The sequence below is a fragment of the Molossus molossus genome, unplaced genomic scaffold (assembly GCF_014108415.1).
Source record: "Molossus molossus isolate mMolMol1 unplaced genomic scaffold, mMolMol1.p scaffold_m16_p_5, whole genome shotgun sequence".
In the NCBI taxonomy this organism is placed as follows: Eukaryota; Metazoa; Chordata; class Mammalia; order Chiroptera; family Molossidae; genus Molossus; species Molossus molossus.
The window spans coordinates 48,671,076-48,698,280 of NW_023425388.1; the positions used below are offsets into that span (position 1 = coordinate 48,671,076).

Genomic DNA, 27,205 nt, shown 5'->3' on the forward strand with positions numbered 1-27,205 from the left:
TAGAGCTGAGTGTAGGTCCTCCACCCCGCCCCGCCCCTCACCCCAGTAGAATGCCAGACTTCTTCAGTCTCAGTCTTTTAGAACAAGGGAGGAGCTGTTAACCTTGTGAGGCTCTGCTCTTAGTGGATAAGCTTTGCTAGTAATAACTGCCCTCATGTGGCCAATTTAAGATACCATGTTTTATTTGGCTCTGAGAGAGATTGTGTCATATCCTGAAAATTTTAAAGCAATTGAGGGTTAGGATAGAGGTTGGCACAAGGAGGGAAAAGCAAGTCAGATGCATGGAATTTGGGGAAAGAAATTAAAATAGATCCAGTATGTATGTATTACTTTCCTTTGAGAGCTTTTTTTCTTTAGGAACATGAAAATAGATTATGTGTAATTTGGCTTATGCCATAGATTATTAAATTTGATATATTTAAGAAATGTGAAGAGTTGTCTTAGGAAAAAAGTTCAACTGCTGTAACCAAGATATCTAAAAATCAGAGGCTTAAATAAGTTTATTCCTCTCATACATAAAAAACCATTAGGTTTTGATGACTGTGGAGTCATCAAGAATCTAGATCCTATTTAGTTGCTCTGTCATTCTCAAATTTTGATTTTCAGCTTGTGGACTAAGGTAGCTACTTCATCTCATGCTACCATGTTCACCTTTCTGGCCAGCAGGAAGAGAGGAGAGGAACGGGGGAGGGAGAGAAGCATAACCCAGAAGTTGCACTCATCACTTCTGTTCACGTGCCTTTAGCCAGAAATCAGATGACCAAACCTACCTGTGCTGGAGCTGGAGCGTAGAGTCGATACTCTATGTGGCCATGTCCCTAGCTGAAAATTGGGGGCTCTATTATTATGAGAGAGAAGCAAAGAATGAATATTGAGATTCAATTGGCAGCTTCTGCTATACACCAAAAATATTTTTCTATTATTAAGAAATTTTTTTTTATGAATGCACAGAAAACTTCTTGGTTAGTAAGAAGAGTTTTTATATGTCCACATCTCCAGGGGGAATGACTTTCCCAACTCTGCAGCTATAGCAACATTCTGTTGCCTGCAGAATGAGGCTCATACAGTCAAAATAAAGAGATTTGGATAATCCTAAGGGATTGTTTTAACCAAGCCAGGGTAGCAGGGAGAATTTCCCTTCTCCATTTTAACTTGCTTTTTAAAATATTGTTTCTTTGATTCTTTTGTTTTTTCCTTCTTTCCTTCCCTCCTTTCTAAACTTACATAAAAGTGGAGAGACTATTATAATGAATCCCTTGTGCCTATTACTTAGTTTCAACAATTATCAGCATTTTGCTAATCTTCTCTTCCTAGAATATTTTAAAGCAGAAGTCAGATGTTAATATACTTTAATTTCTCTTTGACTAACAATCTAGGGTTTAAGATCAAGGTCCTCTGCCCTGGAAAAATGCTGAAGATATTGACAAATGTTTATCCTTTGGCTCTCTTCTCTCTGTCCATTGAGTCTCCCTGTAGTTTCATAGATTATCATTCTGCAGTTAATAATGTGTGCCATGGTTAGCAGCAGCTATCATTTACTGTGTACTTTGTGATGGCTTGGCATTTTATAAACATATTCTTATTTATGCCTCATAATCTTATGAGATATAGATTATAGATCAGGTGTGAAAAGCTAAAGCTCAAAGAGGTTAAATAATTTACCCAGCTACTAACTGATGAAGCAAAACTAGGAAATCAGGTCTGCCACTTAGAAAAATATGTACTCTTTTCTCTACACTATTACACTGTGATTTATAACAGTTGATTAGGGGACCATTTTCTTTATATCAGTCATATTATCCGAGCACAGGCAAAAATGTATTTGTCTTTATTCACATTCTTTGAAAAGAAACCATGTATGATTTAGTAATTATTTAACTTAAAAATCCCATTTATCAGTTGTATTTGGTTTATCATTTTTTTCCACCTTTTTAGCAATCCTATTCTTTAATTTAGAAAGATTCTAAATTTCAGTAAAATACAGAGAATAATATAATAAATACATATCCTCCACCCTGAATTAGCATCTTCAAATTTAATTTAAATAAATTTTACTCCAAATAAAACATAACTGATAAAGTTGAAGTCCACTTTGTTCTTTCCAAAGGCAACACTATCATGAATTTGGATGTGTAGCTTTTCAGTCCATAATTTTATTATGTAAGCACGTAGCATAGCATAACATGTAATGTTTGTGTGTTTGAAGATCTACATAAAAGATACAGTTGATCCTTGAACAACCTGGGTTTGAACTGCACAGGTCCACTTATGCACAAATTTTTTTCCAATAAATACCTGTACTTTTTTCAGTCTGTGGTTGGGAGTCCACAAATGCAGAAGGCTGACTGTATCCTTTGAGCTACGCTATTTTATAAGGGGACTTGAGCATCCATGGATTAAATATTATTTTTGTTTATACTTTTCATTTTTAACCAAATGTTTACATTTAAGAAAGCAAAGATTAGAAGTATATAGAAAAAGATAACTTCTTAAAAGTCAGTTGAAAAAAAAATCAGTCGGAAGAGGTGATGTGAGTTGTTAAGAGTTCTAGAGATGAAGAAATAATTTTTTCAGGTGGAAATAATATAGAAGGGATTATAGAAGAGATAGTACTTAAATTTTTATAGTGGAGTTTGTTTATTGCAGTTTTTCATAAAATAAAGTTTAAAATTATCCAAAATATCTCCCTGGCTTATGTTGCTCAGTGGTTAGAGTATCAGCCCAAGCACCAAAGGGTCACAGGTTCAATTTCCGGTCAAGGGCACATACCTAGGTTGCAGGTTCGATCCCCAGCCCTGGTTGTGGCAAATGCGAGAAGCAACCAATTGGTAGGTCTCTCTCACATCTTTCTCCCCCCCTCTCCCCTCCTCTCCTCCTCCCTCCCTTCTACTTTCTCTAGAAATCAGTGGGGAAAATATCCTCTAATGAAGATTAACAAAAAAATAAAATAATGTTATATTCACAAAATTGTGATTTGTGAAATGTTTACATGCATTAAGGTATATATATTCAAATATTATTATTTGGTCATCTAAAAATATTTTTGAAAAATAATAACTGGGAAATGCTTGTGATATAATGTAGAATTAAAAATTACAAAACTGGCTCTGGCTGGTTTGGCTCAGCTGTTGGAGTGTCGGCCCATGGTCCAGACAGACCCAAGTTCGGTTCCCACTGGGGGCACGTACCTCGGTTACACTTTGCCTCCGGCCCTGGTTGGGGTCATGTGGGTGGCAACCGGTTGATGTGTCTCTCTCACATCGATGTTTCTCCCTCTCTCTTCCTCCCTCTCTCCCTCTCGCTCTATCTGAAGATGAATGCAAAAATGTCCTCTGGTGGGGATTAAAAAAAAAATTACAAACTTGTATGTGTGATCCTAATCTGTTTTCAAATGAATATTGAAAAACATTGGAAGTAAATTCACTAAAAATATTAAGAGATTTTGTTTTCTGAATGAATAGGGTTTTTCTTTTTTTTTTAATCCTCACCCAAGGACATTTTCCCATATTTTGTTCAGACACAGTGAGAGGGAGGGGGAGAGAGAGAGAGAGAGAGAGAAAGAAACATCAACGTGAAAGGTACACATCGAGTGGCTGCCACCTGCACGACCCAACCAGGGCCAGGGACAAACTGCAACCGAGGTATGTGCCCTTAGCGGTAACCAAACCCGGGTCTCTCTGGACGGCAGGCCAACGCTCTAACCGCTGAACCAAACCGGCCAGGGCAAATAGGGTTTTTCTGTACATTTCTGGATTTTCTATAAAAATATATTTTTATTATTAAAACAAGTACTAGATAGTAGCTGGGGTTAAGAGGAAAACTATAACTTCTTACTGTAATATCCAAATTGTAAGAATTATTGTTGTTCACATCTATCATAGGTTGCCTTCCTGCATTGGATTAGACTCCATGTACTATATCTAGGGCTTTGTTCTTTTTTTTTTTTTATCCTCACCCGAGGACATTTTTCCATTTTTTGTTCAGGTAGAGTAGGAGGGGGAGAGAGGAACAGAGAGAGAGAGAGAAACATCGACGTGAAGGGACACATCGAGTGGCTGCCACCCACACGGCCCAACAGGGCTGGGGACAAACTGCAACCGAGGTACATGCCCTTAGCGGGAACTGAACCCGGGTCTCTCCGGACCGCAGGCCGACACTCTAACTGCTGAGCCAAACCGGCCAGGGCTCTAGGGCTTTGTTCTTTGCTAGAACACAGTGACTGTTCTGTTCTAAGAGCTCTCGAAAGGACTATGAAAAGAGGCACTGCTGGACTTTCCTCTGTTTTGAACAGGTTGTCGGGGTGCCAGTTGGATCCACTTTACCTTCAGCAGTGAAACAGGCTGTAGCGATCAGTGGTGGCCAAATCCTTGTAGCCAAGGCCAGCTCTTCCGTCGCCAAAGCAGTTGGTCCAAAGCAAGTTGTGACCCAAGGAGTTGCCAAAGCAATTGTGAGTGGAGGTGGAGGAACCATTGTCGCTCAGCCAGTGCAAGCCCTAACCAAGGCTCAGGTCACTGCTGCTGGCCCTCAGAAGAGTGGATCCCAGGGTTCAGGTAATACTAATTGGGGACCCTTTCAGTGCCTACCAAAATGTTCTTTGCTAGTGATTTTATTTGGATTTGGTTCTGCCTAGGAAACCTAGTAAGGGTGTGTGTGTGCGTGTGTGCACGCGCACACACGCGCATTCATGTTAGCAGTAATAATAAAAATTGAGGGTATTTGTTATGATACTGCTTTCAGGTTTGAAGAATAATTCTCATTTGTCCTCATCTCCACTTTGGGTTGTATTTCAGACTTAAACTTGGTATGGTCATTGCAGCATTTTGAGATATTTGACTAATGCATTCTCTCCCAAACAAAAGTTGAAACACTTGAATATGGTTTAGGCTTTGATGTGTTGTTTCTGTGAAGGCATGATATTTAAGAATATCTGCCTTGCCCGGCAGGTGTGGCTCAGTGGATTGAGCATCATCAATGGACTGAGAGGTCCTGGTTTGATTCTCAATCAGGGCACATGCCGGGGTTGCAGGCTCAATCCCTGGTGGAGGGCATGCAGGAGGCAGCCTATTGATGTTTCTCTCTCACATCAGTGTTTCTGTCTCTTCCTTCCTTTCTCTGTAAAGAATCAATACAATTTTTTTAAAAGAACATCTGCTTTGCCCTGGGCTGGTTTGGCTTAGCAGTTAGAGGATCTGCCTGCAGACCAAAGGGTCTCGGGTTCGATTCCTGGTCAAGAGCATGTACCTGGGTTTCAGGTTCGATCCCTGGCCCCAGTCAAGGTCATGCAGGAGGTAGCCAATTGATGTGTCTCTCTCACATCAATGTTTTTCTCTCTCTGTCTCTCCTTCCTTCCTTTCCACTCTAAAAATCAATGGAAAAATATCATTGGGTGAGAATTAATTTAAAGAAAGAGAGAATATCTGCCTTTAAAACACTGCATCTGGGAAACAGAATATAGAGTTTACTGTTTATTAGTGCTTTTTAATAAGTATTTTATTACTCTGTGTTTTAATTTTAGTGGTGGCATTGCCCTAAGTTCCATTTTTATCTTATTGATTTTCTTCTTTTCTTTTTACCATTTTAGTAATGGCAACATTGCAGCTACCGGCCACTAATTTGGCCAACTTAGCAAATTTGCCACCAGGCACTAAACTCTACCTTACAACAAACAGCAAGAACCCTTCAGGAAAAGGAAAACTGCTGCTGATCCCTCAAGGAGCCATCCTGCGAGCCACCAACAATGCTAGTTAGTCCATCATTAAATCATTTTGTTCTTGAGTTCCTGGTTATGTTCATCTCATCCACCTGAGGAGCAGTTTTTACCTGTATCAGAAATCCTAGTACTGAGGATATAATGGTAGTATTTGTCTAAATGCATTTAAAACATGTTTTAAACATAATTTAAAACATAATTTAACTAGAATTGGCTTTAAATAATCATAGTCCTAGTCCTAGGAGATGGCACTATTATTTTGGGTTGACCTACTCAGAGTTTGGCATCAGGGACAAATTACACCGAGGAGGTACGGCTATTTAGGTTTTGTTGCGAGCAAGCTGTCTGAGAACTGTAAATGAAGAAAGATCTTCCTTTCAGTGATTACTGGTGACACCTGGGGAGAAGTTCTGTCTACTTCCAGTCACTGGAACCTATTTTTCATTTAAAGGTGATGGGAATGGGACTGGAATCAAGTGTCTCTGGTTGCTATTGTTTAGATACGCTGCTTAAGTTTGCTAGGTTTGGAGATGGAAAAAGAAGCACAGGGTCAGCCTCATTGTATGTCATAAAGCCCCAAGGAAATTAAGTGGTTTATCTAGACTTATATAAACTTTCACTTTAATACACAGAGAAAAACAATTGGAGTAGTGTTGTAAAGGAAAAGGTCAAAGGAATTATTTCCCTCTGAATCAGAAGTACAGCAATCAAGTTCATTAGAAATCAGCCACTGTTGCCAAAATGCAGTGTGTAAGCTCATCACCATTTTGTTTATTGACTCTAAAGGGTGATTTCCATTCTCCCACCCTGGTATTTTTTTCCTCATACCTAATCAGTGGTATATTGAAAAGTTAGATATGTAAGACAAGAACAATGTAAGTATTCCAAAATTTGTCAGAGAGCTACTTAGATTTTAATTAATATACAGTATGTCACCCAAAGGGAAGTAAAAAGGGTCCAAAGGCTTTAAAGTAGAATTTTAAGAGCAAAAAAGGTAGGGCTCTAGAGTCATCATAAATATGAGGAAATCCGTTTTTTTTTTCTACGGGTATTGGGAGATGGAAAAGAGTATTGTAAAATTACACTAAGTTCCAGCAGTTTCACTGAAATTGAATCAGATGCCAAAAAGTTTGGAAGCATGTCTGAGCACATTGAAGTACTATTAAAATCAACACTTGGTTAGAAAATGTCAGCATTAGACCTCTCATGATCTTTCACAACTAAGTCAAAACAGTTGTCAAGATAAGTTCTTCATTGTACTCAGAGCTGAACTAGTCAACTATCCTTCAGTTGAAAGTAAATAGATGTCACTCTTCAACTCTATGAAGTTCTCATTCTTATCAGAGAAAGGAGGAAAATAGGAAAGGGAAGGAATGGTACTGTAAGGAAGTATCTCTGTGGGCTTACCTTTTCCCATTAAGCTTCTTTTTGTGATGTCGCTGTCATTCGTTGTATCTGCAGACCTACAGGCCAGCTCAGCTGCCAGTAGTGCTGGTGGTGCAGGAGGCAGCAGCAGCTGTGGCAGTGGAGGCAGCAGCAGTGGAGGAGGAGGGACAGGAGGAACCCAAAGCCCTGCTGGGCCTGGAGGGATATCCCAGCACCTGACTTACACATCTTATATCCTCAAGCAAACACCCCAGGTCTGATCACTGTGACTGGTGTTTTTTAAATCATTTAGTTATTTAATAACTGCCCTTAATTATACTGGATTTACCATTACAGCTCTGGGATCAGGAATCAATACTAATATTTTAGCCATGTTATGAATGGTATTTTGAGGGGCTTGTTTTGTTTTGTTTTGAGAGCAGATGTAGAGATTTACAAAGACTAAGTAACTTTTCCAAGGCCTCTCTACTAAGCCAGTGCTGGCTTTGGATTTAAACCCAGATCTTTCTGACTCACAGATTTTCATCATGCTAATGCCTCTGAAATTCATCTGGTAAAAAACAGTGTTAATGTGCAGTTCACACTTTTTTCTTAGAAGGGAGTAACCAAAGAGATGCTATCGGACTGTGGTATTTGGAGTTAGGTTGGATTCCAGATTTCCACCTTCTTTCCCCTTCTCACAAAGTCTTGGCTCTCCTCTAAGAAAAGTAATGGAGTTTTGACTCCAGACATTTTTATTGAGAAGGATGGATAGTAATCAGTCTGAATGATTAAATCCAGCTTTGAGAACTAGATTACCAAACTCGAGTTTCCAACACTTGCTTCATAACTACTTTGCAAAGTTTGAAAAGTGGGGATAACTGTTGGTAGTGACACCGAACATCATTCTTTTCAGTTTTGTTTTGTTGGGTTTTTTTAAAATATTTTTCTTTATTGATTTTAGAGAGAAGGGAAGGAAGAGGGAGAGGAAATGGAAACATCAATGAGAGAGAACATCGATTGGCTGCCTCCTCCATGACCCCACTGGGGATTTGGCCCATAACCTGGGCATGTGCCCTGACCAGGAATCAAACCAGCGACCTCTTGGTGCATGGGTCAATGCTCAACCACTAAGCCACACCGGCCGGGCTCTTTTTAGTTATTTTGACTGAGTTGCAAAATAAGGGAGCATTGTAGCTTGAAACATGGAACCTTGTGATTTAAATGATCAGAGGAGGTTATTTGAATTTAACAAATTACTGATTAGGTCTTTATGTTTTCTAACTCAGGGTACATTTTTAGTTGGCCAGCCATCACCCCAGACATCTGGAAAACAGCTGACTACTGGGTCAGTGGTCCAAGGAACACTGGGAGTCAGCCCATCTTCTGCACAAGGGCAACAAACATTAAAAGTCATCTCTGGACAAAAAACCACTTTGTTTACCCAGGTAAACACACACACACACATACATGGTGATTGTAGCATTTATTTACATATTTACAACTATTCTTTCTGCAAAGAAATTAAGATTACATAAGAAAATGAATAATAAAATGGTAAAGAAAAATAAGAATAAAATATTGAGATTTGGTAAAACATAGAATTAGAATATACAACCAGAGTTATTTAGATATGCAAACGGTAATGTCTTGTATAGTTAATAAAATTTGCCAAAGCAAAATGAGAAGCAGAATCAGTTATAAAATTTACATTATTTGTGAGAGAGAAAAAAAACTAAATACATAATATTTCCTAGAAGAAACAGAAATTTTCTTGATACTTAATTCTAAAATTTCTTTGGAGGGACTTCATGTAGGAGATTCTTAATAGTGTAAGGTGATTTCAGCACACTATTCATACAGTAAGTAAATGCTACAGGGAGTTTGATGCATGTTTCTACGGGGTTTTTTTTGTACAAGCCAAAGAATAATGACAGGGAGTATTAACTGGGTGAGGAATATCATAATCACTTGAATCTATAGCTAGATCTCAGAAACTTACCAAATAAAACAAATAAGGATGTAGATAGTATGATACCATTTATCAACAAACAATGTATTTTCTATGACTATAGAAGTCAGCAGTTCTCAAAGCATGGAATAGATACTACATTCTTGTCAGATGTTTTTCTGTTGATAATCATCATACCATTTTTCGTTTTTGGTTTATTAATATGGTGAATTGTATTGATTTTTCAAATATTAAACCAACCCTCCATTCCTGGGATAAACTCCATTTGGTATAATTTGTTGAATGATTCTCCAGTACTAAATGTTAATCGTGTACTAGCTAGAGCACCATTAATTTACCCATTTAAATCTGGCCCTCTCAGCTCAATGTTCATGTTTAAAGATTGAATTTAGGAGCACTTTGAACTCAATTAATTTGATAACAAATGGCCTAATGTCTTTGAAGACACTGCTACCAAATAGTTGCTTGCAGGTGCATTCAATTACTTGTACATTAGGGGTAAAGGAACATTTGTAGGTAAAAAGTCATTGACTTGAGAATTTGTTGGAAAGGTGCACAAACACTTCATAATGCTTTAATAATATGTAAGTAAGGAATAATTTGTGCCTATTGACAAGGGCAGCATTATTACTTCAACCCATTATGTTTCTTCAGGCAGCCCCTGGGGGACAGGCGTCACTAATGAAAATATCTGATGGTACATTGAAGTCGGTGCCAGCCACCTCACAACTTTCAAAGCCTGGAACCACAATGCTGAGAGTAGCAGGAGGGGTTATCACAACTGCCACTTCATCAGCTGTGGCCCTCTCAGCAAATGGTCCTGCACAGCAGGTGAGAATTAGCATGACAGTAGAAAATCATAATGAAACCTAAAAGTAGTAAAAACATAAGATATTCAATGGGCACACCAGTGAGCTATATTGCTCTTTTTAAAAATAGAAATGTAATTTACATATCCTAAAATTCACCATTTTTAAATGTACAGTTTAGTGGTTTATATTATGTTCTCAAGATTGTGCAACCATCACCATCTAATTCTAGAACATTTTTTTTATCATTCTGAAAAAAAAAATGCTCTGTACCCAGTAGCGGTCAGCAGACATTCAGGTTGTTTCTACTTTTTGGCTACAATGAATAATACTGCCATGTACACATGTAATTTTTGTACACATTTTTGTATAACATGTTTTCATTTCTCTTGGCTGTATACCTAGGCAAGGAATTGGTAGATCATCTAGTAACTGTTTACGTTTTTGAGGAACTGCCAAACTGTTCCAAGCAGCTGCGCTGTTTTAGATTCCCACAAGCAATGTATGAGGATTCCACATCCTTGCTGATACTTGTTCTTATCCATATTTTTTAATTATAGTCATTCTAGTGGGTGTGAACTGGTAATTTATTGTAGTTTTAATTTGCATTTCCCTGTAGCTTAATAGTACTGAATATCTTTTCATGTGGATTTTTTTTGTTGTTTGTTTTTTTGGAGATTTGTATATCTTTGGAGAAGTGGCTATTCAGATCCTTTGCTCATTATTTAGTGGGTTATTGTCTTTTCATTATCAATTTTAATAAACAATGTGGCATATCCATAAAATTGAATATTGTTTAACTATAAAAAGGAATGAAGTATTTTTTTAATGTGGTAATCCTGTGATACCTCCTTGTATAAAACTTTTCCTGGCCCATGAAATCTAAAAGTATAGAACCTGCCAAACTAGAGAAGCAGTCTTTCTAAATGGCATGACATTTAATAGGTAGGTAATAATAGCTAATAAATTAGGTTTATTGAGGATGCTACATGGCAGTCACTGTTCTACCTAAGTTTCTGCTTTCTTTTTAATTTCTGTTATTTCTGACCCTGTGGATGAGCAGTCAGAAGGAACAGCTCCCAGTTCATCATCTACTATAGGTTCTATAATGAAAACTGGGCAGCAACAAGTGTGTGTGAGCCAGGCCACCATGGGAACCTGCAAGTCTGCTGCTCCCTCTGTCATCAGTGCCACGTCTCTGGTGTCCACACCAAACCCCATCTCTGGAAAAGCTACAGTATCAGGTCAGTTGTATCATAAACATATTATTTCTCTCTCCCTTCTTTGGGCTATACTATTTTTGGGAAGTCTTAAACAATATTTTTATAAGTTTCTAAAAATAGTTTAGCAACATTTTCCAGTTAACTGCTTTTTATATAAATTATTACTTAAAATATGTATAAATGTTTAAGTTTTGAGTGGTTTCATAGATTGAAAATGATTTCTTTTATTATTATTTTTTAAATCCTCATTCAAGGATATGTTTTTATTGATTTTAGAGAGAGAGGGAGAGGGGGAGAGAGAAAAACATCCATGTGAGAGAAAAACATCAGTTGGTTGCCTCCTAAATTTGCAGGGATGAACCTGCAACCTGAGGATGTGCCCTGACTAGGAATCGAACCTATAACCTTTCAGTACATGGGACAGCATTCTAACCAACTGACCCACACCAGCCAGGGCCTGTTTTTTCTTGAATAATTATTTTTAAGTGATATAATAAAACTTTAGCCATCTGGAGCTCTATTGGGTATTTTAGCTGTTTTCATAATGTAATTGTGAAAAGCTGAGGGTTTACTTTCCTTAAAGTACCAATTTCTTTTTAAAAATCAGTTCTAAATGGAACTCATTGTAAAATATTTTATCATATATCTCTTTGCTTTCACAAACAAAACATAAAATATAAATTAGCCTTAGTGACTCCAAGCCATGCTTTTTTTTTAAAATATGTTATTGACTTTTTAGGGAGAGAGAGATAGAAACATTGGTATGACAGAGATACTTTGACTGGCTGCCTCCTGCATGCCCTCCACTGGGGATCGAGCCTGTAACCTGGGCTCATGCCCTGACTGGGAACCAAACTGGGACCTCTCAGTCTATGGGATGACATTCAGTCCACTGAGCCACATTGGCCAGGCCCAAGTCATGCTTTTTAACATTAATATTATATTGGATAATATTAGGGTGACATGCTTGAGGTCTGACAAGATGAATGATATGTTTATGACACTGAAGGGTCCCAGAAAAGTGTGCCTTTTACTTTGTTGGGTAACATATAGAGCACAAATCCGGAAGCCTTAATTAAAATAACTTGGTTCAGTTTCCTGATAATAATACCTACCTCATAAAGTTGAGAGGATTAAATGAGTTAATATATTAATGCATGGCTGACATGTAGTAGCCACTATATAAATAATTGCTACTATTATCATTTACAGTGTCATTGTTGTTATTAGTCCACATTTTCTTATCTGCAAGTCTAAAATCCAAAAAGTTGTGAAAACGAAAGGATTGTTTTTTTGTGTTGTTTGTTTGTTTTTCATAATTAATTTTAGGGTGAAATCTGACCTCCATTGATAGGCTATTTATACTACTTAATATGAGTATTCATATTTTGCCAAAGAAATACTAATGTATTTGTTTACATCGTGCTGTCCTACATGCCAGGGGCTGATAAATTTACAGCATTGCTTCTAGACTTAAGAGATCAGTTTTGTTTTTCTATAATCCCATATATATAGATACTTTTATAAAACATAAAAATATCACAGGAATGTCATACTGTTACAAAAGTTTCTTAATACTCTTTATAATACTGTAACAGATTAATATTATAGATTGATAATAGTGTGCCAGTTGGCACTGATAAACAGGAAAAACTAAGTGTCACTGAGATATATACACCTCCACACAAACATGTATAAATGCACACACCTTAGTACTTTTGGATTAAAGATTGAGGATATTGTTGTTGTTGTAATTATTATCATCACTGTGTTCCATACATGACTTTAAACCAAGCCCCTATGTCTTGTTTGCTTTGGAGTAGTTAGCAGAAGATGAAGGCCAGTCTGTTTTTCCATGACTTCCTCCTCCCAGATAAAATTGATCAAATTCTATCTAGTAAAGGGAGTGCTTTTCTCTACTAACTGAATGTTTGGAGGCAATGTGTCAGGACTGAAGTAGATACTATGAGAAATGAATGCCCTCCACTTTTCTGATTAAGTTTTTAACATGCAATAAATGAAATCTCCCTGCTTTAAGTTCTAGTTTCATAAGCCCCTGTGATGAAACTTCCTGAATAATATTTTTATAAAAGAATGAAAGTATTTCCTACTGACTAGTAATTTTTTAACTCAGTTTTTGTGTGCATTATAAACTAGTTTGAACAAGGTCCATCACCATTGTGACTGGAGCAGAGTGAGCAAGGGAAGGAGCACTAGAGATGAAGTCAGAGTGATGGAGGCCAGATCACTTAGAGCCTCTGTAGGTCACTCTAAGAACTTGGACTTTTACTCCAAGGAAAGTCACTGGAGGTTTTAAAGCTAAAGAGTAACATGATCTGCCTTACCTTTTAACAGGATCACTGGCTGCAGCCTTTAGACTAAACTATGGGGCCCAAAGTGGAAGCAGGGGAACGGACCAAGAAGTAGACACTAAGAAAGAAAATTCGATGATGTATCAGGGAGCCCCGGCAACATCAGACTAAAAGGAGTTCCAGAAAGAAAACAGAAAATAGTGGGAAGGAAATGATCCGAGAAATGAAACAATTTATCCCAGAATTGAAGGGCATGAACTTCCAGGTTCAAAAGTCACAGTGTCCAGCCTTGGCCAGTTTGGCTCAGTTGGTTGGAGCATTGTCCTCTGCACCAGAAGGTCTTGAGTTCGATTCCTGGTCAGGGTGCATACCTAGTTGCAGGTTCAATCCCCAGTTGGGGCGTGTGCAGAAAGCAACTGATTGATTTATCAGCTGATTGATTTATCTCTCTCATATTGATGTTTCTCTCTCTCCCTTCCTCTGTAAAATTAATTTTTAAAAAAAAGTCTAGTCTTCCCTTAAAAAAAAATTTTTTTTTATAGACCCTGGCTGGGTAGCTCAGTTGGTGAGAGCGTTGTCCTGATACACCAAGGTTGTGGGTTTGATACCTGGTCAGGACACATACGAGAAGCAATAATGAATGCATAAATAAGTGGAACAACAAACCGATGTTTTCTCTCTCCCCTCCTCTTTCTTTCTAAAAATTAATAAAATTTAAAATTTTTTTAAATAAATAAATAATTGAAAAAAAAGTCAGTGTCCAGCACAGTGATTGAAAGATGGCTCACATGGTGGTACCATTTGTTCATGAAATCACAGCACAAGGAACAAAGAAGATCTTAAAAGCTGTTAAATAAAGAAAAGTTCAGAAATTACATTACCATTGGCTTTTCTGAAGCAATGATGTAAGCTAGAATGAATACAGCTTTTCAAAATTCTAGGGGAAATTACAGTTTAGAATTCTATAGTCAACCAGCACAATACCGAGTGTAAGGGTAGACATATTTTCTGACAGGTAAAGTTGCAGATATATTTCCCATGCACTCTATCTCGAGACATTACTAAAATATGTTTTACCAGAGGAGTTATAGATCAAGAAAGAGGAAAACAGGATCCAACATGGAAGGCAAAGAATACTCCCAGGTTAATGGTGGAGGATGTCCCCAGGATGAGTGCTTTGCCGCAGGCCTAGAAAGAAGCAGTGCACATTGGAGCAGATCAGAGAGCTCCAGGAAATGTATCTCTTATAAAAATGGGAACTGTAGTCTGGCCAGTGTGGCTCAGTGAATTGAGCATTGTCCCATGGACAGAGGTCCCAGTTCAATTCCCGGTCAGGGCATATGCCTGGGTTACAGGCTCGATCCCCTGTGAGAGGCATGCAGGAGGCAGCAGATCAGTGTTTCTCACATTGATGTTTCTAGCTCTCTCACACTTCCTCTCTATTAAAAAAAAAAATCAATAAAAACATTAAAAAATGGGAACTGTAAATTATTAGGAGATTTGAGTATGTGGAGAATTGTATTAAGCATTCTTGAAGGAAGTGGGAAGACTTAGATGTTAAAAGAGAAATAACTAAACAGATGAAAAGGAGGAAATTATTAAGCCCAGAAAATAAAATGGAATCACAATATTGTGGTATTCTTTGGATCAGTAGAGAACAATATTGGGAGTATTAGGAAAGAAAGGGTATGTATAAGTGCTTTAAAATGCATATCTGGCCCTGGCTGGTTTGGCTCAGCGGTTAGAGCGTCAGCCTGTGGTCCAGAGAGACCCGGGTTTGGTTCCCGCTAAGGGCCCATACCTTGGTTGCAGTTTGTCCCCGGCCCTGGTCGGTTGTGCGGGTGGCAGCCACTCGATGTGTTCCTTTCGCGTCGATGTTTCTCTCTCTCTCTCTCTCTCTCTCTCTTCCTCTCTCTCCCTCCCACTCTACCTGAACAAAAAAAAAAAATGGAAAAATGTCCTCGGGTGAGGATTAAAAAAAAAAAAAAAAAATGTTACATCAAAATGAATCAAAGCCTACAATATATACTTTATTTTAAAAAATACAGAGATAAATATTAAAGAAAGGACCAAAAGGGTTAAAAGTGGATGCTACTAAGGAACTAGGTGATGCTAGGGAGGTGGAGCCAAGGATGGCTATTTTTAGTTTTAGTGCTTTTAGCACTTTTTACTTTTCAACTGATACACATGTAATATTGTAATTAAAATAAGAATTTTAAAAATATGAAAAGATCAGGTCACTGTTTCACTCTCTTGAGACCTACTGAAATCTCAGTAAGTACTTATAACGTCTAATTTAACACTCATCTATTGCAGAGAAAGATTTTCTTGTTTATTTAAGGCTTTATTCTAGAAAGTATTTAAGATGACTCGTTTCCTTAGAGCAGCTGCTTTCCAGTGCCTTCAGGTATCTTTAGCCACTGATGCTGTTTTTAACTAGTTACATTATAACAGGTGTTTGTGTTGTTTCTTCTGTACTCTCTCACAGTAACGCCCTTGTTATTTTTTATTGACCCTCTGAATGCCTAAAACAGTTCTATAATGGAAGTGGGAACATGGAAGTGACCTTTGAAGGAAAGTGGGAGAGGATGACCCTTTCCGAAATGCCAAGTTGAAAATATCTGATGTTTGAAAAATAGAGGCTGCACAGAGATAGGAAATAATAAGGGATAGAGAGTGGACAGATGGAAGAGTTAATATATAGGGATGGTTTGAAGGAGATGCCAGTCAATTGGGACCAGATTAAAATGGACTCTATAATCTTTGAAACCAATTTTGGAAACAATCTCTAGGCAGTCAGTCGTCAGAGAAGGTTTTAAGTAGGAAAATGGCAATTATCCAAATCAAAATAAAAATTTTTATATCCAAGTTTGTGCATATTGCAACTATATACAAAAGAAATAAATTGTCATAGAAAACAAACATGGAACTCTCTCAAAATGTACCCTACTGGTTGTCTCTGCAGTAGAACGTTGAGTGACTTTTTCTTCTTTCTATTAGTTCTGCTTTTCCAAAAATCTCTGTACTTGTGATTATGAGGTAAAAAATAAATCATCATCATTACATCATTGTTTCATTGTGGAATTACCACATCCCTTGCCTCATGCTTCCAGCTCTTTGTTATTGGAAAGGTAAATGTCCTAAGAACTTCCTCTTGTGAGAAAATACAAATGCTGACGAAGGCAGGAACTTCAAGGAAGCATCTGATCTTCAGTTTGGCCCTATCTTCCAACTCATTTTAGGGTTATTAAAGATTCACTCCAGTCAATCCAATCCCCAGCAGGCTGTCCTGACGATCCCCAGCCAGCTCAAACCACTCAGTGTAAATACATCTGGAGGTGTGCAGACCATACTGATGCCTGTAAATAAAGGTGAGTACTTCACCATGGGCCTGTCGTACTGTGGTTGTCTCCAGGTCTGTCTGGGTGGGGGAGTCCATATTCTGTCAGATGGTGACTGCTCCCCCCTTGTGCAGCCTGCCCTTTGGCTGTCACAGTACTCCATGGCACCTATAACTCTGGAGCACCAACTCCAGGACTGAGTGAGACCCAGGTGACTAATAGTTGCCATTTCTAAAGTTGAAGAGGGGGAACATTTTAAGCATTTATGAGAGAGCACGTTAATTGGATTTTCCTTTTCTTAGTTTAATGACAAACCCTCATTTCCACAGTTGATGGATAATGCCTCAGTTACCCCAGTACTAATAGTAAACAGCCTACCCTGTCAAAATCACTATTGAAAAGGACCTTACCACCCTGGCTGGTTTGGCTCAGCAGTTAGAGCGTTGGCCTGCGGTCCAGAGAGACCCGGGTTTGGTTCCCGCTAAGGGCGCGTACCTGGGTTGCACTTTGTCCCCGGCCCTGGTTGGGTGGTGCGGGAGGCAGCCACTCGATGTGTCCCTTTCGCGTCAATGTTTCTCTCGTCCTCTCTCTCCCTCCCACTCTATCTGAACAAAAAATGGAAAAATGTCCTCGAGTGAGGATTAAATAAATAAATAAATAAATAAAAAGGACCTTACCATTTCTCTTGCACTGTGATAGTTTTTGTGCCATTAGTCTAAAATCAGGCTATTAACCTCATTTAAATAATTTCTATATTTCTTACATCCTTCCCTTCCTTTTTTTTTTTGCCTGTTAGTGGTTCAGTCATTTTCTGCCAGCAAGTCACCTACCATTCTGCCTGTAGCTGCCCCAACTCCAGTTGTCCACAGCTCAGCTCCAGCAACTGTTACAAAAGGTATGTAGTTTCTCACAGTATATTTGCCCACAGGTTTTATGCAAGACATTAATGAGTCCCTTGAATTTTCAGTATCTATGAATCGGCCACCTCAAAGATGTGTACTGTTTATATAGAGACTCAACACTGAGGGAAACAGAAAGATGTAGCATTATTTCTGCCTTTTGTGTTGAAGAGAATTGAGGTAGACAGTAAGCAATGATTGCTAAATGCAGGATAAGTGATCTGGAAAATGAATGCTAGAATATCTCAATCTAGGATGTCTGGTCAGGGTTGGTAGGGTGTAGAGGGGGATAGGACTTTGTATGGGACATGGATTATAACCTGGACTTTAAAAGAGAAGCATTTTTAGCTGTGGGGAGGTCAAGGGCTTGCCATATTAAGGGGACAGTAAAGACAAAGACCCACAAGACCCAAGCTAACAGTCTGTCCCTTGTCTGCTGACCCTGTGATGATAGGCGCCATCTCAGTCCCCTGGCTATGTCCCTACAGCAGCTGGTGTGGCAGTTTCCTCACAGGGTTTCCACGGAAGGGCTTTTGTTCTGCCTGCACGTGTCCTGCCATCATTGATCCCTAACAGCTCTCTCTTTGTTGCTCTTCCCTTGTAGTGAAGACTGAACCAGAAACTCCTGGGCCAAGCTGCCTCTCTCTGGAGGGTCAGACAGCAGTGAAAACAGAAGAAAGTTCTGAGCTGGGAAACTATGTTATTAAGTAATTATTTCAGTTCTTTCTAAGGGAGTTGTGCTTTGGGTGTTTTTCTGAAACTTTTGAAAAACCATGCTTGTGGCAGTTGAATATGTGTAGAATTGTGTGTGTGGTGTTCAGTCCTTTGCTGGGTGGGGACCTGGCCATGTGCAGTGAACAAGGATTACCACTTGATGCAGTCTCCGTTTTACACATTAATGTTGCCTGAGGCGGCACTTGGTTTATCTCCTCAGGTGTAATTGCAGATCTCCCTCCAGTGAGCTTGCCCGCATGTACATGCTTTGCATATGATGTAATTACTCAGGTGTGGACACATTTTGTGTTCCAGTACCCACACACCTGCCTAAACAACTGCCTTTTCATAGGCTTTATGCACTCACTGCTTCTTCTAAAAATACTTAATACGATTTTCCAGTTCCCAACTCTGACCACATATTTTAATGTATCTCAAACTGCTGGGGACAGTGGAAAATTAGCCACTTTCACATGATAGTTGACAGCATGAACTGAAATAACACTAATATAGGCATTTGTATGATGGGATTTTTCTGCTCTAGTGGCAATCACAATGCAAAAAGATCATGTGGCTGTTTACAGATATAAGTAAAATAAAATGTCTGATATTTGCATAATTTGCCATCTCTGGGATCTCATCTGTTTATTTAGTCTGATGCTTTCTTTTTAAGCATAGAATGATCTGTTATAAAGAAGGCTATCTATAGAAGGAGAGACCTGCCAGTATAATTAAAAGTTTAATTCCCTCATATTGGGGGAATAAGTACATAAATTTATGTGTGTATATGGCTTGAAACCGTTATAAGTGTATTTATGACGTTAATTTTCTTTTCTTGTATCCTTCTCAGGATAGACCATTTAGAGACTATCCAGCAACTCTTAACAGCAGTAGTCAAGAAGATCCCATTAATCACTGCTAAAAGTAAGACACTTATACTAAATATATGGATGCATTTTTTTTTTTTTTTCTTAATCCTCACCTGAGGATATTCTTCTATTTATCTTCAGATACAGTGGGAAGGAGAGATAGGGAGAGAGAGAGAGAAACATCAATGTGTCCCACATCGATTGTTGCCTCCTGCACTACCCCGACCGGGGCTGGGGACAAACTGCAACTGAGTTATGTGCCCTTGGCCGGAATCGAACCCCCGACTCATTGGTTCATGGGATGATGCTCTACCGCTGAGCCAAACCGGCCAGGGCTGCATGCATTTTTTTAAAGCTGTGAACTACGGATATTGAGTCAACATAAACTACTTGCATTGGAAATTAATACTGATATGGTAGCTATCTTAGGAGGTTTTAGCTACAGCTATAGCTCATTTGCAGGGTTTTAGAAGTCACAAGTCTTGGTCAACCAGTTGGACTTGTACTGTCTTACGTGTTTGATCTGCAGGAGGAATTTTTCACATTTCTTGTATGTAAATCATTAATCTGTTGTGTATATAATAAAACTGCATTGGTTTTAATGTTTATTAATAAGAAAAGACGTTAACATATGCCTACAGTATGCCAGATTATGTAGGCTTGTTACATTCCTGTCTTAGTCTTTTGGGAGATAGGTGAAGTCATTTCAGTTTTACAGATGAGAAAATCAAGGAGCGGTAAAGTGAAGCAACTTTCACAAGATCACTAGCAATGGGTGATGAGGCAGGATACAAACCTAGCTCTAGCCGTTCATCTTCCCTCCACCACTCACTGTCACTCACTGCAGCAATGCACTACTGTCATGGCCTCCAGCAGCAGTCTGCTCTGTCACTGCTGTTGTTAGCCAGACTGAGTAATTGGCTTCTAAGCACAGTTCTGTCAGAATCAGTAGCCCTCCTGAGGTGATCCGTAGGTGTATGTTCTTGTGCGAGATCATGGTGAACATTAGAGGGAAGGATGAAGCACATTATCATATTACATTCATGCAAAGATGAAAATGGTAGGCCACGTAAAACCCTTTTTATTTCATTCCATTTGTAAAATCAGAAATTATCTTTGTCTCCTGGTTGAAGTTCCAAGGATCATTTTGATGTAGTTCAGGGTAAATTTGCAGTGACATTTTTTGTAGCCCAGCAAAAAGAAAACATTAAAAATCTCTTAAAAAAATTTTTTTTTGGTACAAATACAAGGTATTAGAGCTGCCTTCATTCAGAAATCATCTTTCCCAACAGTCTCATTCTACAGATAAGAAGACTGAAGCCCAGAGAGGTGATGTAGCGTTCCCCATGGCCGCTTAGTTAATGGCAAGGCCAGAGCTCGACCTGGGGTCTCCTGACTTCTAGAGAAGCACCATTTCCACTTGTGATAGTGGCTTCAGGCTAGTAGATTACCTTTCTCCACCAAAGAAGCCATTTTTCCAAGGAGGGGGGTAGTTTTGAGCACACATGAATGAGATGCCTTCTCTTTCAAGGAGAAGCATCTGAACTTGCCCGGTAAGGGACATACTTCAATAAAGAAGTGTAAAGAAACTTCTGGACATGCCACCAGCAAATAAGATTTGAATTAGGTCATAACTATTCAGTTTTTTGGGTCTGTGCCTTCTAGGTGAAGCTGCCAGCTGCTTTTCTGCCAAGTCTTTGGAGCAGTACTGTGGCTGGAACATTGGGAAGAGGAGAGCCGCTGAGGTAATCCACGTGTGCCTGTTCGCTCTGCAGGCCACCTGAGCCTGGGGAGAACCAGAACACACACGTGTTCCGACTGCTTCCGCAAACCTTGTCATGTGCAGCAGCGATCGAATGCAATGTGTATTTTGTTAAATATTTGATGATAGAATTCTTTCCTCAGTTAAATATCACGTTATTCAAGACTTGTAACTAGCCTTTGAAAGGTCTACTTTCTTTTGCATGGTAAACATTTTTCAAAATTTTTAATGAATTTCAGTATATTAAAATTAAATCAAGTGTTTATTGAGTACCTCTAGTGCAGCAGCTGCTCTGCCAGACAGTGGGGTTACGAGGGGACAGCGTGTACAGTGGCATGTTAGGGAACCTCGAGAAAGTGAGTGTGAAGGGTTTGGGGAAAGCTGGGGCCGGAGAGGAAGTGGGAGAGTATAGGGTGAGATCAGGTGGAGCACCTCAGAGGCCAAACCTAGGAGATTCGTTTTCCTTTATAAGCATTAGGTAAAAGTTCTTTACCCCTTTTTAAATTGAGGAGTAATACAATCAAATTTGTTTCCCTTAGATGAAAATTATTCTAACATGTTAGCAGGGTGATTTATGATTAGATGATTTGTTTGAACACACTGCTAAGTTGAAGATTTGGTAATGGTTCAAAAAAAATTTTTTTAAGTGGCAAAGAGCAATGACAATGCGAAAAGTCTTACAAGAAATACTAGAGAAGAATCCACGATTTCACCACCTGACGCCCCTTAAAACCAAGCACATTGCACATTGGTGTCGCTGTCACGGCTACACCCCACCTGATCCCGAGAGCCTGAGGAGTGATGGGGACTCTATTGAGGACGTGCTGACCCAAATTGACAGCGAGCCAGGTAAGCCTTCAAGTGGAGCTCACTAAGCATCATCGGCAGCCAGAGGGTCCCTTCAGACTCGATGGATCTGGGATCCCAGCAGTTTACCTAGGACTCTACGAGTTAACCTTGGAGAACAGGAGCCTTTGCTCACCTCTGACATGTGTCCCTTCCTGTCCCCCCGACTAATATATCCCCCACAGAACTATTTGTGCCCGAGTGTCCCAAGTGCCATGCCCAGCCAGGAATGTTCTGGCCCAGGACATACAAAAGGCACACACTATTTGTTCAGGAGTCTCCTCCTCAACACTGTTTCTTCTTGGAAGACTTTGCTTAATCTTCCTCCTGTCCTCCAGGTAGAAGCGACTTCTCCTTCCTTTATGACCTTATAAGCCCTCATAGACAAGTCTATCCAATCTCCTTGAATCTGGGCACACTGTCTTCTCTGTTACTTCATCTCCAGACCTAACCAGGAAGTGGACTACCCAGTGTTGGAGACACAGAAGTAAACAATGAGTAATATTGCAGATACAATGAATTGTTTTATGATAAAGACATAAGCAGTTTGTTGTTGGGGTTGGGGAGCAGGGCATAAAAGATATATGGGGAGAATATTTTGAGTTTCACCTTAAAGAATAAGAAGGATTGTTTTCTTCTCCAACCTCCATTTCTGTAGAAAAACAGCAGCTCTGCCTCTTAGTCTGAGGGAACTGGAGTACAGGGGGAGTGGGGGCGTCCTTTAAGACAGCACAAGTCCCGTTTCCTCCATGAAGCTTTCCTGAGAGCCCTAATGCAGGAGGACCTCTCCTTTCTCTGATGCCCAGCAACACAATATAGAACCTGGAGGGTTTGTCATAGTTATGTAACTAAGCTCTTTGGAGAACAGAGACCATGTTGATTACTTCTGTGCTTCACTGGTAGGGAATGTAAGGCACGATGCTCTACACACACTGGGCTCTCTGTTTATATGACTGATTAACTTGTGAGCGCCCAGTCAATAAGACAAAAGCCAGGGGCTGAATACTCTGCCACCATCCTGCCGGGTGCCCATCAGCCCGTCCTATAGCTGGTCTAGAACTCACTAATCCATAAAGTGAAAGGGATGCACTAGAAGACGCCTAGGGCCCCTGCTGGCTTAAAGTTCTAACACTCTTTGTTAGATTTTATATAAGTCAACTTATTAAACACTGGATACGAGGTATAGCTAAAATGTTAGCAGTACTTACCTCTGAGCAGTGAGAATATGAGTGATTTTCATTTTCTTCACTGCATTTCTAAATTTTCTACACTTAAAATATATTTTTTTAATTAGTCATTAATATTTGAGGGGTGGGGGTGCCCAGCTGGTGTGGCTCAGTGGTTGAACGTCGACCCACGCACCAAGAGGTCGCCGGTTTGATTCCTGGTCAGGGTACATGCCCAGGTTGTGGGTCCTATCCTCAGTGGGCCGCACATGCAGGAGGCGGCCAATCGATGTTCTCTCTCATCGATGTCTCTCTCTCTCCCTCTCTAAAATCAGTAAAGAAAAATTATTTTAAAGAAAGTATTTGACCCTGGCCAGTTTGGCTCAGTGGTTAGAGCGTCGGCCTGCGGTCCGGAGAGACCCAGGTTCGGTTCCCGCTAAGGGCATGTACCTCGGTTGCAGTTTGTCCCCGGCCCTGGTTGGTCGTGTGGGTGGCAGCCACTCGATGTGTCCCTTCACATCGATGTTTCTCTCTCTCTCTCCCTTCCTCTCTCTCCCTCCCATTCTATATGTACAAAAAATGGAAAAATATCCTCGGGTGAGGATTAAAAAAAAAAAAAAAGAAAGTATTTGAGGGGTGGTGAGATGGCCTTGTTAGGTCAAAATTGTGTACTGTCTGTGTTGTCTCAGATTTCAGTTATATCACATACATCTTAACATGATGCCTGTCTCTGCTTGTCCACCTTGTAAATTACTGGTTCTCATAATTAGAAAGCCATAGAATTTTAGAACTAGAATGAAGGTCAGTTCCCTTGATACCCCCTCTTCTCTGGGTCTCAGACTGTCGGTCTTACAGAGATGGAAAGTCCTTTTCTTTTGTCACCACAGCTGTCATAAGCCTCCTTACCTCTCATTCAGAGTGCCCGTCATCGTTCTCCTCCGCCGACACCCTGTGCCAGAAACTGGAGGACCTCCAGCAGTTTCAGAAGAGAGAACCAGAGAACGAGGAGGAGGTGGATGTTCTCAACCTCTCGGAGCCATTGCAGATCAACATCAAAAAAGAACAGGAGGAGAAACAGGAAGAAATGAAATTCTACCTGCCACCTACACCAGGGTCAGAATTTATTGGCGACATCACACAGAAGGTAGGAGCTGTGGCCTGTGGTGTTGCTCAATCACAAACCAGGTGCCAGGTGCTCGGACATTCAGCCTTAAAAACTGGTCAGACTTTCCTGGTGAAGTGAATGTGTGATTTGCTTCTGCCTGATAAACTCAAGGTCTGCTTTCCACACCAAGGCCCTTGGGCATGAAATTAATTATGTGTGAAAAGGTTGCTTGCTGAACATGGAATTGAAGCAAAGGCAGCTAGATTTTTTTAAAAAATTTATCTTCTTTTTTCTCATTTGCCTCAGTAGAAACACCTTTCACTCATGAGGCATGACATAATATTTGCAAGTCATCCTTCAGAGGGCACGCTTTCCTCATTTTCATCGCTCTCAAGTGCCTGTCTGTGGTGAAGGTGCACCTTGTGGTGCAGGAGAGAAGTCGTCATCCCCTTTGATGAAACTCAGCAGCTATTGAGCATCTGCCATCTACAGTTACTTACGACCCAAAGTGAAAGGCAGTGTTTTTACTTGCAGGGGGCAATGAAAAATGGGGCAGGACATACTTTCCAAGTATATCATTACCTTTTGCAAACAGGGCCTTAGTCTGATTCTAGGCTTTCCAATGTGTTGCTCCCACTATTAGAATTCGTGGCAAGTCCTGATCATGTTCTCCCATGAAAGGGATTTGAGGGCAAATGCAGGATTATAATAGCATTTTTAACCACTCAGAAACATGAGAAATAAGATATCTCATTCCAACTGGACATCTCTTTGGCCGTCAGAGAAGTGTGCTTTGTTTAGAGAGAGACTGTTTTCATGTAGAAATAGGAGCAAAGGCTTTCTTCTGCTCTTCCAGATTGGGATCACCTTGCAGCCCGTGGCACTTCACAAGAACGTGTATGCGTCGGTGGTGGAGGACATGATTTTCAAGGTAGGTGCCTGCTGGCAGCAGAGGGGCCAGGCAGGACAGTCTGGATGCTAGGCTGTTTTGAGTAAGGGACAAGGACAGAAACAGAACAGAGATGACAGATTTTAAGATTTCTCATCTTACTCAGGCTTTAAGTGTTAAAAAGCACCTCCAATAAGAGTTTCTTTGTTGATGTCACTAACGATATTTTTAGTGTTATTTCATGTGCTTTTTAATTAGTGTAATGTGAGCCCTGGCCGGTTTTCTCAGTGGTTAGAGCGTTGGCCCATGGACCAGAGAGTCCTGGGTTTGGTTCTCAGTAAGGGCACGTACCTCAGTTACAGTTCATTCCTGGCCCTGCTTGGGATTGTGTAGGTGGCAACCAGTCAATGTGTCTCTCTCATGTCCATGTTTCTCTTTCTCTCTTCCTCCCTCTTTCCCTCCTGCTCTATCTGAAGATAAATGCAAAAATGTCCTTGGGTGAGGATAAAAAAATTGTTTTTTAATTAAAAAAAATAATTAGTCTGATGTGAGAACTGGTGCTCTCATTGCTTCAGGAGATAACAAAGGCAAAGCCTTGGGTTTTCTGCACCTGTCATAACAGCAACAAAGAAATAGCCACCACTGTCCCATCCCTGGGTTGGGGATGACAAACCAGTTTCTTACCCTGCCTGATCTGAGTTCAGCAGTTTCTTTCCTGGTGTGTCCCTCCTGCAGCAGAGATGCCTCACAAATAATTCCTTTGTTTTCCTTAAAAACAGCTTTTGACTAATGAAACTTACCCTGTTCAGTTTCTCAGAGTCATGCTTCTGTCATTGTGACCAGCTCTCCATGCATGGTATATTATTTGAATCTTTAATTTTTCCTTAAAGATTTTTGATTCCTTAGATACGGATGTTTCCAAGCTGTAGGGTAAGGGGTGGGGTCAGATCTTGCCTGCAAGCTGATGGCTGTTTCTGAGAGTAACAGCATGTTCTGTTGTAGGCTACAGAGCAACTGGTGAGTGACATCCTGAGACAGGCTTTGGCGGTTGGATACCAGACAGCATCCCACAACAGGTACTGTTATCTTTTTAGTGATAATCAGGCTTACAAATATTTCCTGACAGTTTACTTGCTCATCGAGATGTTCTGTACTTAAGTCAGTCCAGTGGGAGATGGAGGTGTCTGTGCTGGGAACATTCTCAGAGGCACACAGATTCAAGGGTCTATGTGGTTATTTTGAACCTCTTGGTTGTGAAAGCTCAGCTTTGCCCAGAGTCTGTATCTGCCCAATCACTACTGCATATATACTGTTCAGTAGGACTCTGTTGTGCTACAGGTTGAACAACTATCAGCTCCTTGCAATTAAAGACAGTAACAGTGTCCCTTAGGTGTCAGATGTTGGTGCCAGGCATCACATATATTACCTAATTTGCCTTTCATTGCAAAACCCATAGTTTCTGTTTAGAAATTGGAAAACGTGGCTTTGTAAGGTGGTCTTATGTGTCCTTCCCAGCACAAACATGATAGGACCTAGAGCCAGACTCAGATCTCACTGGCTGTAAAGCCCACAGGCTCACTGCTCTCTTTGCTTCCGCTTGAATTATAATTGATTGGGACACTGAATTTTGCTCTTTTCTTGGGCCCTCAAAGAATGATAGACAAACCCTTTCCTTTAAAAGGAAATAGACATTTTATCCCATTGTGTTTAAAGGCTATCATAAATTTATAAAATTGTAACAGAGTGCCTGCGGACATAAAGAGGCCTAAATCAGAGGAATAGTAGGTCAGGCTTCATAGGAATAGGACACGTCAGGCAGTGTAGAAGAAGTCATCAAGAAAAAGGCAGGGGTGTCCTAGCCGGATAGTTCAGTTGGTTCGAGTGTCATCCCAATATGCCAAGGTTGCAGGTTTGATCCCTGGTCAGGAAACATACAAGAATCAACCAGTGAATGCATAAATAATAGATGGAAAAAAGAAAGAAAAAGGAGAAATAAAGGAGCTCCAGTAATGCTGCTTATTGTCCAACTTGAACAAATCAGCAGCCAGCCGAGTGCCTGCTGTGGCCCCTGCTCACCCCTGTGCTCCTGATTGTGGAGACAGGGAGGGACTTGGGTGTTTTTGATGAGAATATTTAACATCACACTTGGCTGGCGTAACTTCATCTCCCGTCTTTCCAGGAGACGGGAAATGTGGTCCATAGTTCTGTGGTGTTTTGGCTCAC

General features: G+C 40.0%; 1 protein-coding gene across 6 annotated transcripts in view; it reads left to right on the forward strand.

Moving 5' to 3' along the window:
* YEATS2 (YEATS domain containing 2) overlaps positions 1–27,205 on the forward strand; it is a 99,041-nt gene that overhangs the window by 70,615 nt on the left and 1,221 nt on the right. For all 6 annotated transcript variants that reach the window (XM_036242814.1, XM_036242811.1, XM_036242815.1 and 3 more), the window contains 15 exons: positions 4,292–4,550; positions 5,582–5,743; positions 7,172–7,350; positions 8,365–8,523; positions 9,702–9,878; positions 10,920–11,100; positions 16,634–16,762; positions 17,529–17,627; positions 18,236–18,338; positions 19,196–19,269; positions 20,880–20,959; positions 21,624–21,825; positions 23,906–24,132; positions 24,950–25,024; positions 25,985–26,058. In XM_036242814.1, coding sequence (XP_036098707.1) covers positions 4,292–4,550; positions 5,582–5,743; positions 7,172–7,350; positions 8,365–8,523; positions 9,702–9,878; positions 10,920–11,100; positions 16,634–16,762; positions 17,529–17,627; positions 18,236–18,338; positions 19,196–19,269; positions 20,880–20,959; positions 21,624–21,825; positions 23,906–24,132; positions 24,950–25,024; positions 25,985–26,058 — 2,180 coding nt within the window. The remainder of the gene's footprint in view (positions 1–4,291; positions 4,551–5,581; positions 5,744–7,171; positions 7,351–8,364; positions 8,524–9,701; positions 9,879–10,919; positions 11,101–16,633; positions 16,763–17,528; positions 17,628–18,235; positions 18,339–19,195; positions 19,270–20,879; positions 20,960–21,623; positions 21,826–23,905; positions 24,133–24,949; positions 25,025–25,984; positions 26,059–27,205) is intronic.